Here is an 18442-nt window from a genome sequence, read left to right as displayed (position 1 = left end):
TCATTTTGATTTAAATGTCTTGGCTTCTGTTTTCAGTGCAGTAACTGATGTCTTGAGAGAACTTAACCAAGGATGTGGACACTTGGGGACTTCTGTCCCACAAAGCCTGGTCCTAGGTGATCCACATCTCCACTGTGGATCATGGCAAGGCTGTACCAGCCACGTAGCCTCTTGCTGGCCCAGTTTCCCCAAGGCAGAATTGGAATGGATGATCTGGGGTGTTCCCCACAGGCCCCAGAAGTTATAGTACCCATAACAAGAAGAGCCATGGTGTGATGTGCTCACTGGTTCTGCTTCTCATGTCACAAGAATTAGGGTGTGCTGCTGTTCTACAACTCCCTGAAAGGAGACTGAAACCTAGGTAGGGGTTGGTCTCCTCTTCCAAGTAACAAGTGATAGGACAAGAGGAACCACCCTTGAGTTGCACCAGGGGAGGTTTAGGCTGGACATGAGGAACATTTTGTCAAGCCCTGTCCCAGGCTGCCCAGGACAGTGGTGGAGTCCCCGTCCCTGGAGGGGTTTCAAATCTGTGTAGCTGTGGTGCTGAGGGCCATGGTTCAGTGGTGAGCTGGCAGTGCTGGGTTAAGGGCTGGACTTGATCTTAAAGGTCTCTTCCAGCCAAAATGATTCTCTTCTGTACCCTCAATGAAATATATTCCCTTCACTGGGTGACAGATGCTGTAAAGGCATGAAGTATTATTAACATCATATTATTAATGATAGATTATATATTATTAGTATTATTAGCTTTTTGTGCTAGGCCCAGAGTCATATGTATGTATTTTTTTTAAATGCCTGGATCTGGATTGGAATTTAATGCTTTTGATAGTTTCAACATTATTAAAAGATTACATAAATAAATTAATAATAACAACAAAAATAATTAGAAAATGCAAAATGCTTTAATAATTACAAAATACTTTACAAAACACTTGAATATTTTCAAAATATAAAACGCACAAACCACAAAATCCTTCAGTATTTACAAAATAATGATACAAACCCCCCAGATTTAATAATATTTACTATTGTTTAATAATATTTACTATTGTTTAATAATATTTACTATTGTTTAATAAAACAAAACCTACAACATTTAACACTCCAGCGTTTCAAGGGCTCCCTCATGCTTTGCCTAAAGGGTGGTGGTGGTGGTGGTGGTGGCAGGGTGAGGAGGTGGGGGTGGGAGACACGACCCCCCGCACCCACACAGCACTCTCGGAGGGTTCCCTCTGCCTTCCAGCGCCTGGGGTACGGAGGGGGCAGCAGTCCCGATGCAGACCAGCCTCTCCGCAGCCGCGCAGCATTCCCGGTGGGTTTCCCCCCTCATGCTGTGTGCAGGGGGTAGCACTCTTGGTGTGGACCAATCTCTCCACACCCGTGCAGCATTCCCGGTGGGTCTCCCCCCTCATGCCCTGTGCAGGGGGTAGCATACTTGGTGTGGAACAACATCTCCGCACTCGCGCAGCAATGCCGGTGAGTTTCCCCACTCATCCCACGTGGAGAGGGGCAGCACTCCTGGTTGGGACCAGGTTCTCGGCGCAGCACCCCTGATGAGTACCGTTTTCTGTGCCGAGACTATGGAAGGGGCAGCCTCCCGGTGGGTATCAAGCAACTCCGCACCCGCGCAGAACTAGGGGTAGCTTCCCTCCTCTTCCCGTGCCAGGGTTGAGTAGGGGACAGCAGGGCTGGTGAGGACAAGCCACTCTGTACCCGCGCAGCACACTGGATGGGTACCCCTTTTTTTCCCGTGCCAGGGGTACGGAGGCGTAGGCATTATTGGTGGGGACCTGCCTCTCCGCACCCGCGCAACACCCGCGATGGGTACCCCAACTCACCCCGTGCCAGGGGTGTAGAGGGGGCTGCAATCCTGGTGGACTACAGCTCCCCCGCACCCGCTCAGCACTTCTGGTGGGTACCAGCTCCTCCGCATCCGCACAGTACTTCTGGTGGGTACCAGCTCTTCGGTACCCACGCAGCACCTCCGACGTGTACCCAGTCCTCACCCCAGCTCTCCCAACCCGTGCTGGGGGTACGAAGGGGCAGCACTCCCGGGAGGGAAGGAAGGACACCCACAACCTTTCCATCAACCCGAGCCACCGCTTGCGCAAGGCGGTTCGAGATAAACATAATATATAAATGTAATATATATATTTTATATATTTTTTTTTTCCCGGAGCGACACGGTGTCTAGACACCCACGTGACCGGGCCAGGGCCGCGCCGCTGCGCACTGCGAGCCGCCGCCGCCGCCACCGGGGCGCGGACGAGGGAGGGAGCTGTATCGAAGGGGGGGTGGGGATGGGGAGGGTGGGGGAGAGGTGGAACGGGGCGGGAGGCGGGTGCGGCCGACCGCGTAAGCACCGCACTTGTGCCTGGGGCCGGCTCCGCTCCCCGCAGCAAAAGGAAAGAAGGAGCTGCTGGTTGCGGGGCTCGTTGCAGCGAGAGGAGGGAAGGAAAGGAGGGAGGGAGAGGCGGAGGAAAGAATTAAAAAAAAAAAAAACAACCAACCCCAACCAACCAACCCAAGGAAGGAGGAGGAGGAGGAGGAGGGAAGGAAGGAGGAGGAAAGGGGGAAAAAAAAAGGCACGGAGGCAGAGGCGCCGGCAGAACGGAGAGGGTCGGCGGCGGGCAGCCCGAGCACTCATGTAAGCACCGGGGCTGGTGGCGGAGCGGGGGGTGGGCAGCGAGGTTTTTCCTCGCGGACCTCTTCTTCGGGCAAGGAAACGGGGGACACAGCCCCACTTTTTTTTTTCTTCTCTTTTTTTTTTTTTTTTCGTAGAAGCCGGATCAAGACTCGGCGTGTATGGATTAAAAACCTTTGGGAAGAAGGAGGGAAGGAAAAAAAAAACCCAAACTCAAACGGACCTCAGCAACCCCGAACCCCACATCAGGACGGTTCTCGGCTTTTAAAAAAGGGATACAACACTTCTGGATGCGCCTGGACTTCTCTTTTGTGACAGATGCTGAAACCTATTCCGACGGCCGACTCTTAGGGTTGGTGTTTTGGGGGATTTTTAATTTTTTTTTTTTTTTAAGTTTTAAATAATTTTGCATATTTTATTTTGATCTTTCCATTCTGCCCTGCGTTGCATCAAACCCGGCTCTCCACCGCCCACCCCCACCCTCCCCCCCCTCACACACACACACACACACACACACACACACACACACACACACATACACACACACACACATATTTCCCCCCCCGCCCAGCTCACTCCTTCTCTCTCCCCAGCATCGGGCGGGTTTGATGGTAGCTGCGGCCCCCGAGAGGCCGAGGATCCCCCGCGGCGGCTCCGGCCGCGCTCCGGAGCCGCGTAGGGCGGCGCGGCGCCGGCAAGCCCAGCCCGCCTCCCCCACCACCATGCACCGCAGACTCTAAACGGGGATATTTTTTTTATTCGTCTCTTTCTTGCTTTTTGGGGCAAAAACCAGAACCGAGCAGCGACTGCTCCCCTCATCTCTTCCACTCCCTTCCCTACCCCCTTCCCCCCCCCCATTTTTTTTCCTGTAATTATTATTTTTAATTTTTGTTGTTGTATTTTTGGCAGCGGGCACAGGCGCGGGCCGGCGCAGCTCCCCGCGGGAGGCGGCGGGACCCGCGGCCCCAGCGCGGAGACTGGCGCATGCCACAGCCCGCCTCGGCCCCGCCGCCGCCGCCTTCCCCCCGCCGCCCGCCGCCTGCCGCTGCCCGCCGCTGCCGCCGCCGCGTCTCGGCTCCCGGCCCCTTCATGCGCGGCGGACGACATGCCCGTTTTGTAGCCGGGAGCCCCTCCTCTCGTCCCGCATGTTCAGGACCAAACGCTCGGTGCTCGTTCGGCGGCTTTGGAGGAGCCGTGCGCCCGGTGGCGAGGAAGAGGAGGAGGAGGCGGCGGCGGGAGGGGGTGAACCCGGAGCGGCGGCGGCGGCGGCCGAGGCCCGGGCGCATGTTTGCGGCGGGGGACGTGGGTGCTGCCCGGGTAAAACGGGCCGCGGTGGTCGGGCTTCCGCGGGCGCGGAGGCGGAACTGAAGGCGCTGACCCACGCCGTGTTGAAGCGGTTGAAGGAGCGGCAGCTGGAGGGCTTGCTGCACGCCGTGGAGTCCCGCGGCGGGGCTCGGACCCCCTGCCTGCTGCTACCCGCCAAGGCCGACTCCCGCTTGGGTCAACACTGGTACCCGTTGCCGGTGTTGCTCTGTAAGGTGTTCCGCTGGCCCGACCTCCGCCACTGCTCCGAAGTGAAGCGGTTATGTTGCTGTGAATCCTACGGCAAGGCTCACCCCGAGCTGGTCTGCTGCAACCCGCACCACCTCAGCCGGCTCTGCGAGCTCGGTACGGCGCGGACGGACTGGGAAGAGACGGGGACCGGGCGGGGGGCGGCAGGAATGTGGGGATGGTGGAGGTGTGGGGATGAGGATGAGGATGGTAGAGCTGGGGATGGTGGAACTGGGGGTGGTGGGCATGAGGACGGTGGGGATGGGGATAGTGGGGATGAGGATAGTGGAAGTGGGGATGGTGGAGGTAGGGATGGTGAGGATGGGGATGCAGACCCGCTGGGCTCCTTAGCCACTGAATTTTTTTTTTTTTTTTTTTTTTTTTTTTTTTTTTTGGTGAGAAAGAAAGTAAGAAACACACACCCCACCCCATCCCCAAACTTACAATTGGGGTGGGTTTTGTGGTGGTTTGCTTTTTTTTAATGGACCGAAGGGGAATGAGAGACACCCCCCCGCAGACCCCCGGGACCCCCCCGGCGTAGCCTCCCCGCCATCCTTTAACGGTGCCGGGGGATTAGGGGCCGCCTGGCGCGGCCGGTCGGTCCCGGCGCTGCCGCGGCTCCGTCGAGCCAAGGAGGCCCCGATCAGACAGCCCGAGCGGCAGATAGCAGGGAGACTGGCGCCAGACGGCCCCTTTTGTTTATCTGACAGCTAAATATCAAGGCAATCACCGCCTCGCTGCCCTGCCTCCAACCCCCAGAGCTAAGACAAACAGTTTTGCTAAAAGAATGCCACTGTTATGATATCATAAGTTCCTATCTTTTTTCTTTTTCTTTTTTTTTTTCCTTTCTCATGGCTCTGCCTTCATTTTCCCTCTACTTTTCTAATTTCAGAGTCTCCCCCTCCACCCTACTCCAGATATCCAATGGATTTTCTCAAACCAACTGGTAAGTGGACTTCTTTTATCTGCAGCTTGCATGGGGAAAGATTAAAAAAAAAAAAAAGGAAAGGGGAGAGAACAGCCCCTTTTCCTCAAGGGAATCATCTCCTGCCGTGCACTTGGCTTTTGTGGAAGAATTAACATCTTGATTTATCGAAGCCACCCCTCTGCACAAAGTGAAAGCTCTGGCAAGGAAACTTTAGGAGGGATCTTGGTGCACCACAGGTCTTCCCTGCTCAGAAACCCATGAGAATTCTGGTTAGAAATGGCAGTGCTGCCTCCTGCACCCCTGGGTGAATTCACGGGGGATTTAAACTGGGATTGATTGAGCTCGGGGATAACATCACCCTGAGAAGCTGGGAAGCCCTGAGGAGCCTTGAGAATTGGAGCAGGTAGATTTTTTTTTTTTGTGGCTTTCAAAGGAATCAGTTTGGCTCAAAAGGAAAAAGAAATGAGGAAAGGGGTCTGTAATTCCTTTTTTTTTTATTATTCCTTTTATTTTTAATTCCTTTATTCCTAAGAGCTGCTCTGCATGCCTGTTGCTTGTAATTGAATGTCAGGGTGCCAGGGGAGAAGCCCATTTGAGGCTGGCACCAGGTCTTCTGCGGTTGTCTGCATAAACTCTCAGTTGGCAGCGAGCTCGCCGGGTGCAGGATAAATTGGGCTAGAAGGAGGAGGAGGAGAGGTGGGGAGGAGTAGGATCAGAAAGTCGTGGGGTTGCTCCATGAGGGAGCTCCTGGCTCCCCGAGGATTGGTGGATCCTGGATTGTTGGCTGAAGTGCAGTGGTCTGTGTGGTCATGGTGGTTTGTGGTGGTCTCTGTGGTTTTGTTCCCCCCTCCCCGGTCACAGCATGAAAGAGGGACATGGTGGTGCAGGGAGACAAAGATAAATGCGTTTCTGAAGACTAATATTAGGTCTTTTGGTGTTAGTTTGTTGGTGGTATTTTGTTTGTTGGTGGGCTTTTTTAACATAAGAGCAGCTTCTGTAAAATTGCTGCTCTTCAACTTTCTCAGAGACCTAAAAGAAACCCCAAAGCTGAGGTTGCTACAGACACATAGAGCATTGCTCTGTGTGTGGGGGTGTCACATCCTACTCACTACTCATTCCTACTCTAAAAATCAGCCCTCAGAGGCTGGAGTGTTGGGTTTTTTTTTTCCCTCTCTGGAAACTCTTCACAAAGTCTTTGTTTTTGTTTTTGTTTTGGTTTTTTGGATTTTTTTTTTTTTTGTGCCTTGTGGAAATCAGCAAAGCTGTTTTATCAGACAGCTGAGTTGCAAAGCATGCAATACTGTGCCTCAGTGTGGAAAAACGGGAGATAAAGGCTCATGAATGAAAGAGGGATGTTGGGAGGGGGTTCAGCATCCCGAGGCTGTGATGGTCTGTGGAAGGGTTGTGCCATCTGAAGCTGAGGGTGAGATTTGCATCAGTTTCCATGCGTCGTCCCTGCTGGGCAGTGCTCCCCTAAAACTTTCTATGTGTGCTTTTATCACTTTTTTTTTTTCCCCCTACCCAAGGATCATAGAGCTGTTTTGTTTGGGAAAGGGCCTCTAAGATCATCAAGTTCAAGCATTGTCTAACTAACTACAGTGATCATCCCAACCTGGGATGAAAAGGGGTTTGTTTGGTGGTGTAGGGGAGAAGGGCTGAAGCTCTGCCTTGGGTTTCCTGTAAGGATGGTCAGGCTCCACAATCTCTTCACAGAGGGTTCAGGCATCCGAGGCGCCTCTGCCAGGACCTCGTTTTCGGTTAGCCCTGTGATACGTTTATTCATTAGCAAGTGTTGACATAAGGTAGCAAAATGTGTGTAAACAGAGAAGCCGCAGAACACTGAATGTGCCATTTCGAAAGGAAAAGTTACTCCTATCGGCCAATAGGAAGTGATTAACGCTGCCCATCGGAAGTGCCGAAACAACTGGGTTACTCACACACAAAAAAAAGCCCTCCTTTCTTCATTTTTATTTTACTTTCCCCTTTTTGAAGGGAAAAAAAAATACCCATTTGGCAGCTGAGCTCTTTGACTGGGAGTCTGTTGTTCCAGGTGGGTTTTGCAAGCTCAGGGTTTCTCAGCATTTCCTCTGCAGAGGGACCCAGGGTTTTCCCGTCCCAGCTGTAGTGCTGTCTCCTCTGGATTCCCAGCTGGATGTTGAGGATTGACTTGCCTCTGCCTAGGAAGGGGGCAGGAGATGATGGTGGGAAGGTGTGAAGTCTTTTACCTAGCTGGTGCACATGAACCATCTTCCACCCTGGGACCTTGGATGTGAACTTTATGTATTTAGACTTGGGAAACTGCATCTACTGATGGAGCTGGGAATGTGCATCCAGCAGGAAGCTTCTGCTTTTCCATCAAGCCTGATAGTGGTCATAAAAACACTTAAGCTTTTGGTGCTATGTCTTGCAAGTGCTCCACATGGACAGTCAGACAGGACCAGCATGGGCTCTGGCAGTGGTCACCAGTGCCCAAGATCATTGAATGGTTTGGGTTGGAGAGACTGTTAAAAGTCATCCAGTCCTAACTCCCTGCAGGCAGCAGGGACATCGTCAACTCGAGCACATTGCTTAGAGCCCAATTCAGCCTGACTTGTAATGTTGCCATGGATAGGGCATCTACCACGTCTCTGGGGAACCTGCTCCAGTGCTTCATCACCCTTATCGTAAGCAATCTCTTTCCTCCTGAATCTCCCCTCTTTTGGTTTAAAGCTACTGTGATGACGGCTACTTCTTTTTTTTTAGTTGGAGGTGGTGAAGGGTTGGGTCGGGGGCTGTGTCACTGGCTGAAGGAAAGCAGGGATGGACAGATGACTGGAGGTCTTATGAAGGCAGTGAAACGTCCCATCAGTTTGTGTGTTGGTAGGTAGGGCAGATCTGGTGTTGCTATACTTTGCTGTAGGGTGGAAAGGTCTGCCCCAACAGCCAGATAACCTGCAGGAAGGCTGTAGGTCCAGACTGGCTTGCTTGTTCATCAGGGAGAAGACTTTGCCTTTTCCTTACTCTGGGACTGTTTTGCAGGGAGGGATGATGGTGATGTTGATGGGGCCAGGCTCACCATGCAGTCCTGGAGGCATGTGGGTTGCTCAGCATCCCCAATGTTCCTGCAGGAGCTGCCACTTGCAACTGTGGTAGAAGCAAGATGGATAGCAGTGCCTCCAACTAACTCAAGCAGATATTTTGACCTATCATTATGTGGAACAAGGGGTAGTAAGTGGCCCTGTTAATCGTGCTCCTGGGTGCCTGGTCCGGGTAGTGCTGGGTTATGACAGTGCAGCAAACGCACTGACATGTTGCTGCAGAGCCAAATGCTGTCCTGTGGCACTGACTTTCAGGGGAGTTGGAGGTTTGGCATCTTCCAGGAGCTATTCAGCACCTTTGCAAGGTTGTGCTGGGGGCCACCATGAATGACTGTATGTCTCTGTGATGGTTTTGTATTGTGGGAAGGCAGTGTTTGAAGGAAATTCACATGCATTAGGTTTGGGTAAACCTCTGATCCTATGACCTGTCTGGTGCTGGTATCTCCTACTAGCAAGAGCCCTTAGTAAATCTGTGGGTGTTGGGAAAAGTGCAAGGATGAAATCATCCACCTGTAGGGAAGAAAGCCCAGGGGAGTCCCACTTTTGGTCTTAATCCACACCTGACCATCATGCTTGGTCTAGAGTCAAGGTGCAGCAGTTCTGTGTCCTCTGCAGAATCTACAGATGGTAATGCTTTGATGGAGCTGGCTGTTGGATGATAGGACATAGGAAGGGAGCTGACAGCGGTAAAAAGTCATGAAAGCTCATCACTCCATTCATAGTCGTGGACATTTTGGGTTGGAAGAGTACCTTTAAAGGTCACCTCGTCCACCCCCCCATCCAACCTGACCTTGGACCCTTTGCCAGGGTTAGGCATTTTAAGTTGGATAGGATTCTCTCCTGACATCCTGTCCAATATTCTAACAGATGACCTCCTGGTCAGGTATGATCCCTAGAGCAAGGCAACACGGAAATTGTGTCCTTCATCCCACAGGGACACATCAGGGAGCTGTAACCAGTGACAGATGGAGCCCATTGCAAGGCAGAGTGGTCCAGCCTGAGTTCAGAAGGCTTCTGTGGCCAAACAATTGAAGCCATCCCAGGGGAAGGGCAGGGGGAATCTTCCTGTTTGGATTAGAAAGGGTTAAAAAAAGAAAAAAAAGTGGGGAAAAAAAGAAGTACTTCTTTTAAAGCATGGAAAGCAGGATCCAGGCATTTAGAGAGTGTATCGTATGCAGTGTTTCACAAGTAGGTCCATTTCCTGTCTACTCTATTGTTTTCAGTTTGATTAAGTGTATCCTGTTAAACTGTATATTCCTGTTAGGGCTTCTACTTTGCTCTGATAAAATGAGGTTGTGCAGACAGGAATTTCTTTTTCACTGGAATTTCAGGGATGAGATCTGGGAAAATGACTTCTCTCGTTAGAGAGAAAATTATCTCAGCTCTCCTGGTGGTGGCCCTTGCTTTGAGATGCAGCTGTGAGCACAGGGCTGTCATTAGGGAGCCCAAATGTGATGAAACCCAAAATCCATGAGAACTTGCTGAAGACCAGAAGGTTGTGTGAACTTCTTGGATCTTCTCAGACTTGTTCTTGATCTTGTCTGCACCATGGTAATGACCAAAAAAAGCTGGAGTTTACCTGTAGAACCAGCAAATCAATACTCGATTCTGGTTGTTGTCACCCGGAGAAGCAGGCTTGGAATGCGAAGGTCCAAACCTTGCACTTCAGCCACCTCCATGCTCCAAGAGAAACACAGAATCATAGAATCAACCAGGTTGGAAGAGACCTCCAAGATCATCCAGTCCAACCAGTCACCCAGCCCTATCCAATCAACCAGACCATGACACCAAGTGCCTCATCCAGGCTTCTCTTGAACATCTCCAGGGATGGTGACTCCACCACCTCCCTGGGCAGCCCATTCCAATGGGCAATCACCCTCTCTGTGAAGAACTTCCTCTTAATATCCAGCCTGTACCTCCCCTGGCACAGCTTGAGACTGTGTCCTCTTGTTCTGGTGCTGGTTGCCTGGGAGAAGAGCCCAACCCCCACCTGCCTACAACCTCCCTTCAGGCAGTTGTAGACAGCAATGAGGTCACCCCTGAGCCTCCTCTTCTCCAGGCTGAACACCCCCAGCTCCCTCAGCCTCTCCTCACAGGGTTTGTGTTCCAGGGTCCTCATGAGCTTCGTTGCCCTTCTCTGGACACATTCCAGAACCTCAACATCTCTCTTGAGTTGAGGAGCCCAGAACTGGACACAGGACTCAAGGTGTGGCCTGACCAGTGCTGAGTACAGGGGAAGAATAACCTCCCTTGTCCTGCTGGCCACACTATTCCTGATCCAGGCCAGGAACATCTAGTGGGGCAGGTGATTTTTTTCACCCCGGAGGGGTGCATGGAGGAGCAAACCCAGTGAGGTGGTCGACAGCAGGGTGTCCAATCTGCCAGCAGCTGGCCGTGGCAGGAACTGAGCACAGGGCAACCCAGGCAAAGACCGTTTGCTGCAGGCGGGCGGCGACGGAACGTTTCCCTTTCAGTTCCCATTTTGGTGACTTCCAGGTGTTGCCTAAATTAAAGCCACCGTGGGGAGCTGGCTGGCATCAGGACCGTGACAACCTTGGTCTCGCTCCCCTGGCGACTTGGCTGGGAAGGTGGCAGGCAGGCTCTGTAATTTTCACCAGTCTGTAATCAGCCTTGGCTGGTGATGAAGGGCAGCATGCAGCCTTGATGGAGGCGATGAGTTGGGGTGGATGCCTCTTGATGAACTCCCCGTCTCCGCACGGACAATTAGTAATCGCTTCCTGCTAAGCCCTTTGGAATGCATGTTCTGCCCGTGGCCATGCTGGGAGCCTCCAGAGAACCGCCTGTATACTGATTTCTTCTTTTCTTTCTCTCTTTCTTTTGTTTCTTTCTTTTTTCCTCTTTTTTTTTTTTCTTCCGCTCCAGCAGATTGTCCAGACTCTGTGCCTTCCTCCACTGAAACAGGGGGAACTAATTATCTAGCCCCTGGGGGGCTTTCAGGTAAGACATCTCTTGTTGCCCTAGATGTTGGCTGTGAGTTGTGTTGTGACCGAGGGGGTCCCGTTGGGAAGGTGAAGCGGCGCTGGGGAGTTTTGGGGACGTGCTTCGTTGAGAAGGGCGTGCTTGGAGGGGGAGTTGGGTTTCACTTTGGTAGCAGCTGCCTACCTCTCATTCAGAGGATGTGTTGAAATCCCAGGTGAGGTTCTTCCAGCCCTGAAAGCCTGTATTTCCTTTGAGTTCCAGCCTCACGCTCCATTAAGTTTTGGGAGAGAGGCAGGAAGAGGCATGTTGGGGAAGGCTAAGCGGTGTTGGCTGCCAGTCCGCTCGGACGCAGGGATTATCAGAGCAGGTGTGGTTGTGGCTTGCAGAAGGATTCAGCATCAAGCTCTTCTTGACTTGGTGGTGGTTGTGACACTTGTCTCTGAGACAAGACCCGTTCTTGGGCTTTGCTCCTGGTAGGGTAACCAGCATCCCACATCCTGTGCGAGGTGCCCAGGGAGGAAAGTGACCCTGTTTTTGCAGGAGGTGTTGCAGGGGGCAGACTTGATCATGAAGTTGTGCCTGCAGAGGTTTAGCGTGGGTATGAGGAAGAATTTCTTCCTCAAAAGGGTTTTCAAGCCCTAGAAGAGGTGGTCCTGGAAGTGGTGGAATCATTGTCCCTAAGGGATTTCAAAGCTGTGTAGATGTGCTGCTGAGGGACATGGTTTAGTGGTGGACTTGGCAGTCCTGGGTTCATGGTTGAGCTTGGTGATCTTAAGGGTATTTTCCAACGTAAATGATTCTGTGAGTCCATGTCCTTATGTGTACCTTCCAACTTGAGAAACTCTGTGATTCCCTTGTTTTCCCATTTGCCATCTTCTTCAGCTTCTAGGTGCCATTCAGGGTGGGGGTTCAGAGAGTTGTTTCTTTACCTCTTTTGGACCTTTCATAGAGACTTAGAATGATTTGGCTTGGAAGGGACCATTAAAGGCCATTTAAAGCCCAACTCCCAACACTGTTCTCCAGTGTGGTATCTCCAGTACCTCATCTCCCACCCTGCACTGGCCCAACTCCACATCTTGGAGCTGTCTCTATCAGGATTAAAGTGTCTGAAACCGTGTTAACTGTGTGTACTCACTGCTGTTTGAAGGTTCTTCCCTTTGTTGGGAACGTCTCCTTGATTTATGATTTATTCATCACCCTGAAACTGGAATTTCAGAAGCAGGTCGGTGTCGGCGGCTGCACGCGCATCTGCCCCTGCCTCTCTCCAGGAACTGCATTCAGTGTGGATGTCTTTAAGTGAGGCTTGTTTGTTTTTCTTTGGGTGTAACATATACCCTGCCTGTTATTTGAGAGGGCAGAATATTGTTTGTTCGAAGGCCCTGATGAGAATTAATCAAACGAAGCAGGAGAGAAGCTCATCACTGGATTTTGGGTTTGTTTTTGGGTTTTTTGTTGTTTTTTTTTTTTTTTAATGCAGAAGAATTTTGTTGTTAGGGCTTTTTTGTTTTGGTTTGGTTCATTGTTTTCTTTTGGTTTTGTCTTTATTTTGTTACTATTGGAGCCCGTAGCTTTAGGAAAAGCATTAAAAATAAGAAAGAAACAAACCAAAACAAAACCAACAAAAAAACCCCAGAAAAAGACAAGAAGCAAAATAACACAATAAGGATGTTGTTAGGTCTTTTTTTTTTTTTCCCTTGCCTTTTTTTCTCCCCAGATGTGCCCATTTGTGGCAGGGAGGAGAGAGAGTTCAGTTCCACAGGATACCACATGAAATAAGCAGAGGAAGTACTCTCTTTTAGAAAGGGGGCTTTCTGTAAGGTTCAGCCTCTTGATAACATCTCGTCTGGCTGCTCTGCTCCCGAAGGGAAGGCAGGAGGTGGGGGCTTGGGGCTGCAGGAAATAACACTGGCTCGCTCCTGGTGCCTCCCGAAGGGCTGCGGGAAGGGGAGCCCCAGCTCCTCAGTAGAGCTTCCTCCCCCCCCACCCCCAAAAAACTATGTCCCCCAGCTGAAAATGTATTTTTAAAACTTACTTTACTATAGTCCTATAATTTCATTTGGAATTTTTTTTTTCCTTTTTTTTTTTTTTGGTGGTGGTGGTCTTATCAGAGCTTCCCCCCCACATACACACCTCAAAGCCTGGAAACAGAACCTCTTGCGATCCTTAACTGCTTGGGTTTTGCTGGTGGGGGAGTTTTTGGTGGGTTTTTGTTGTTGTGTTTTTTTTTTCCAACCCCCCCCCTCCCCAAATGTAATTGTAGCCATTTAGTTTAATGAGGAGCTGATAGGAGAGTTGACTCATGAAGGGATACGGTTAGCTACCCAAGCCCTGAAACAAAGCCGAATGCCTTCACATGAAAGAGCATTTGTTTTGAATTTGCTCTGATTTACTGGCATCTCCCTTCCGCGCGCAGAAGTGCAGCGCTGAAAATTCCCAACTGGAGAGACCCAGTCCAGAAAGGAAAATAAACGCACTTTGCAGAGAGCCTCCCAAAACTCACTTTTATCCTTCTTTTTCATAACCCACCCACATCCCCCCCTGCATATTTGAGTTAGCAGAAGAGTGTATTTGAAGAGGGCTTTAATGACTTCTTGGCAGGGTACGCAGGGAGTTGCTTTGGCTTGGTCTTATCTGAGTTTGGGCAGATGGGGGATTGGTGATGCTGGGTGGAAGATCCAGCATCCATCATCCCCCCTCCAGACCAAGGTTTGTACATGCTGGGTTTACGGTTCCTTGATGAAAGGATGGTCTTTGAGAATCACAGAATGGTTTGAGTTGGAAGGCACATTAAAGATTACCTAGTCTAACGCCCTCTGCCATCGACAGGGACAGCTTCAATTAGACCAGGTCTCTCAAAGCCCCATCCTTGGAATACTTCCAAGGAGGAGACATCCACAGCTTCTCTGGGCAACCTAAGTAAAAAAAAAACTCTTTTTGTTGATATGGAAGCTGGAGCAGGAGGCTGAGTAAGAAGATCTAGTTGGGGGTGTCCCTGCTGACTGCGGGAGGTCAGACTAGATGACCTTTGGAGGTCTCTTCCGGCCTGGACCATTCTATGGTTTTATAATTCTATGGGTGGATGGCGATGGTGGGTTCCTACAGCGCTGTACTGTAGGCTTTGGTCACAAACAATGGGCAGTCAATGCTGGTGAAGTTCCTACAGCACTGTAGGATTTGGGCACCAGTGATGGGCGGTGAATGCTCGTGGAGTTCCTACAGTACTGCAGGCTTCGGGCACCAGTGATGGGCAGTAAATGCTGGTGAAGTTCCTATAGCACTGTAGGCTTTGGACACCAGTGATAGGCAGTGAATGCTGGTGGAGTTCCTACAGTACTGCAGGCTTTGGGCACCAGTGATGGGCAGTGAATGCTGGTGGATTTCTTACAGCACTGCAGGCTTTGGGCACCAGTGATGGGCAGTGAATGCTGGTGGATTTCTTACAGCACTGCAGGCTTTGGGCACCAGTGATGGGCAGTGAATGCTGGTGAAGTTCCTATAGCACTGTAGGCTTTGGACACCAGTGATAGGCAGTGAATGCTGGTGGATTTCTTACAGCACTGCAGGCTTTGGGCACCAGTGATGGGCAGTGAATGCTGGTGGAGTAGTGGTGTTCAAAGTCAGTAGACCCGCCCTAAAGTCTGGAAGCTGGAAGGGCAGGATTTAGTGAAGCAGATCGATCTGGGCACTGAGAACATGGGAATGGGGCCAGCCTGGGGTTCACTGCTGCTTTGGCAATAAAACCATGTGGCAAGGTTAAGAGGATGGTGGCAAAAGGAGCATTGAAAAGGGGATCCTTGCAGCTCTCCATGAGGATCCTTTGATGAGGAGGAATCTCAGGGCTGGCCACTGCTGGGCTTGCAGTCTCCTGGAGGCTGAAGGCAATTTAATTGATGGATACCAGAGACATTTGAAGGGAGGGTGTGGGAGGGGGAGCATTGTGGCCAGGCTCTACAGGGAGTGTTTTTCCCTTGAGATAACTGATCCGAGCTGCTCTTTCCCTCCCTCTGCTTTCTGTCCTCCTTCCTGGCCCAGGAATGCAGTGTTGGGTAGTCCTTCACGCTTTGCTGATCTCCTCTTTTCACTCCACCTCTGCTGTCTGTTCCCCAGCCATCCTATGAGCTAGTTGGTGCACCCCTCACTCCCACAAGGTGCTGACTTTCATGTCCATATTCTTGTCTTTGTTCTCTTACATCTTTATTTTTGATGGTGGTCACTCCCAGGGTAAGTCAAAACTCCTCCCCCGTGGTGTGTCGTAACAAGATGGTCGTCAGCAGTCCAGATCCTTTCTGTCCTCTCTGTGGTTAGAGAAAAGAGCAAAAAATAGCCTGTTGGAGATAAAACTAATTTCTGCAAATAGGGGACAGAGGATGCGTTTTCCTGTATTTTGAGCTGACTCGCTCTCAGTAGATGTGATTGGTTATGACTCAAAAAAACTTGGGAGAGCCTGCAGGTGACCAGCTCGTGGTCTAATGACATCTGATTAGTGGGAATTGAATTCCTGTACAACCCAAGGAGGACCTCTCCTCTGAGGGTAGGAGTGAACTGATGGTGCTTGATGGTAGTGGTGCTGGGTCTCCATGGAATGCACTCCACCCAGCCCTGGACATCTCCCTCTTGACTTGTGAGATGGCACTCGGGGCTTTTGGCTGATGGAAGGTCATGGTGCCTGTGGCGGATGAGAAGGTGGTTGTCCTGCAGGGCAGATGGATTCTGCTGGATATGCTGCCAAAGCAGATCTTTCTAAGAAGGCCAGAGCTGGCCATCACAGAGGGAAAGCCATGGCCCTTGCTTTTTTGTTTATAGAGACTATTCATAAAATAGAGACTATTCATAAAATATTCATAAAATACCATAAAAGCCAAAGAGTTTACCAGGATTTCAGCTCAATCCTGTTGTCTTGGTCTGACTCTGAAACCATCCCAGGGTCTCCTGGAGCCAGTGGATGTTGAGTGACAGTCCTCAGTAGGTGCTGGACCCAGGATCTGAAAAGTTGGGAGACTTGCAAAGCTCTTCTGGAGCAAGCACAGCCTCAGATGTCTGCTTTCCAACTTCTCTGCACCAGAAAAGTTGGAAAAAAAAAGACCTTCAGAGGTTGGAGAAGCACCAGCACTGCTCCCAGCCCCGCCTCTCCGGGCAGTGGGACCTCCTCTGGTTTAAGGAACTGCTTGGCTGAGTGCCATTTCATTCCGAAATTGCGAGCAGGCCGGGAATGTTTCACTATGCCTCTGATCCCCGCTGGTATCTGCTCGGCAGGGAGGACACACCTTGTCCAAATCCGGAGCGGTTCACCCCTCGGAGCGACTCCCCGTCCTCCACAGCCGTGTAAACAGGATCCTCTGTGGTTCTTTTTTTTGGTTTGTTTTGTTTTGTTTTGTTTTGTTTTTTTTGTTTTTCCCCAGCAGAATCTCTCTCTTCCCATTTCCACCCGCCCCCCACCCCTCCTGCCTCCTTCCACCGTGCAGAGTTTATAACCTCCTGTGAAATGCCTTTATTTACAAATTGGCATCCTATTATAATCTGAAATTGAGACATCTTCCTGTGGAACTGGGATTGTGTATTTGTCCCAGGGATAAACAATTGCTTGGGAATTCTGTTGTGGGTTGGTTTTTTTTTTTCTGGTCTTTTTTTTTTTTTGTCGTTGTTGTTTGGGGTTTTTTGTTCCCTTTTCTTTATTTCATGTGTTTTTTTGTTTGTTTTGTTGGTTGGTTTGTTTGTTTGGGATTTCTTTTTTTTCAAGTCACTTATTCTCAGTTTATTTTCAAGCCTATGTCCTTTTAATTGTAATTTTTTTTTTCTGTTACCATTGAGAATCAAAAAGCATTCCACTGTTCCAAACCCTTTCCTTCCCAGCCTCGTTAAGAGACACTAGCCCCCTCCCCCCCGGGCTTACCTAAAGCCCGCCGTCCCGTCCTGGAAAGGACAAGGTTATCAGGGGTTAACGCCAAGATGACAGCACTGGAGCCTCTGGAGCAAAGCAGGCTGCCTGCCAGACTAGGAGCCTCCCAGCTCGCCTCGCACATCATCTGACCGTGGCCGGCAGCAGGGAGGAGGGAGCCGGCGCTTGGCACCAGCCCTGCGACTCTTGGCTTGGCCACCCGCTCCGTCTCCTGCAGCCCCCTGGGGTTGGATTCTTCTTTTTAAGGGGGACCTCACCCTGCAGGGGACCCCTAGCCCTCGGGACCCTGCTGGGATAGCCCCCCCCCATCCTCCTCCTGGCTCTTAGCTAATTAAAAATTCCCCCCCGCCCCAAAGCAAATAGGACTCATTTAATAATTAAATCCTCCAGAGCCTTTTGATCCTTTCCTAGAAACTCTTCTAGGATGAGTTTTCAAAACAGACCTAGGGCAGAGGTGCTCCCCCATTAAACTCTGGGTGTTCCAATCCGTCCCTGTATAGCTCCATTAAATCCCTAAAACCATTAAAAGTGTTTCTGAGGGGCATAGTTTTGTAGTGGGTGGTACTGGGTTAATGGTCAGACTTGATCATCTTAAGTCTTTTTGAACTTAAATGGTTGGGTTTGATGATCTTAAAGGTCCTTCCAAACCAAAACAGTTGTACACAAGGATCTTAAAGGTCTTTTCCAACCTAAGTGAATCTAAGATTCTATGAAATCCCTTTTTCCAAGTACCTATGGATTTTCCCAACCAAATGTTGCCTTGAGAGCAGACAACAATATTACACAGAAGATCTCACCAAGTCATAGAAACATAGAACTGTCAGGGTTGGAAGGGACCTCAGGGATTATACAGGTCCAACCCCCCTGCCATGGGCAGGGATGCCTCACTCTAGATCAGGTTGCTCACAACCACGTCCAGCCTGGCCTTAAAAACCTCCAGGGGTGAGGCTTCCACCATCTCTCTGGGTAACCTGTGCCAATGTCTCACCACTCTCATGCTGAAGAACTTCTTCCTAACATCCAAGCATTTCTAGTTTTGCTCCACACACCCCCCCAGTCTTGTCACTACCCCACACCCTAAAAAGTCCCTCCCCAGCTTTCTTGTAGGCTCCTTTAAGATATTGGGAGGCCACAAGAAGCTCTCCTCAGAGCCTTCTCCTCTCCAGACTGAACAGTGCTTCTGGGGGAGGAATGAGGACCAAAAGGGTGAATTTTGGAAGCGAGGTGTCAATTCCAAACGGTGCCCTGCTCAAAAAAAGACGTCCCAATGAGTGCCGGCAACCTGATCGCTGGGGACATTTAAGACTCGCCAGGACAAAAACACTCGTAGAGGAGCAGCCCCCGGGCTGGCTGGGCAGGGGGGGACATGGGCTGCATCTTTTCCATCCCCGCCGTCTGCTGCCAGT

At 50.7% G+C, this 18442-nt stretch overlaps 1 protein-coding gene across 2 annotated transcripts in view; it reads left to right on the top strand.

The window, feature by feature from the left end:
* Positions 1–3789: 3789 nt before the first annotated feature.
* Positions 3790–18442, top strand: part of SMAD7 (SMAD family member 7) — a 32303-nt gene continuing 17650 nt past the window's right edge. The window contains exons 1-3 of one of the 2 annotated variants that reach the window (XM_054397758.1): positions 3790–4312; positions 5088–5141; positions 11087–11158. In XM_054397758.1, coding sequence (XP_054253733.1) covers positions 3790–4312; positions 5088–5141; positions 11087–11158 — 649 coding nt within the window. Of the gene's footprint in view, positions 4313–5087; positions 5142–11083; positions 11159–18442 lie in introns of both variants that reach the window. The other variant, XM_054397756.1, reaches the window with a different exon arrangement.

The sequence above is a fragment of the Indicator indicator genome, chromosome Z (genome assembly GCF_027791375.1).
Source record: "Indicator indicator isolate 239-I01 chromosome Z, UM_Iind_1.1, whole genome shotgun sequence".
NCBI lineage: Eukaryota > Metazoa > Chordata > Aves > Piciformes > Indicatoridae > Indicator > Indicator indicator.
Note: the sequence above shows the minus strand (reverse complement) of the source record. Positions and strands in the feature narration are given on the sequence as shown.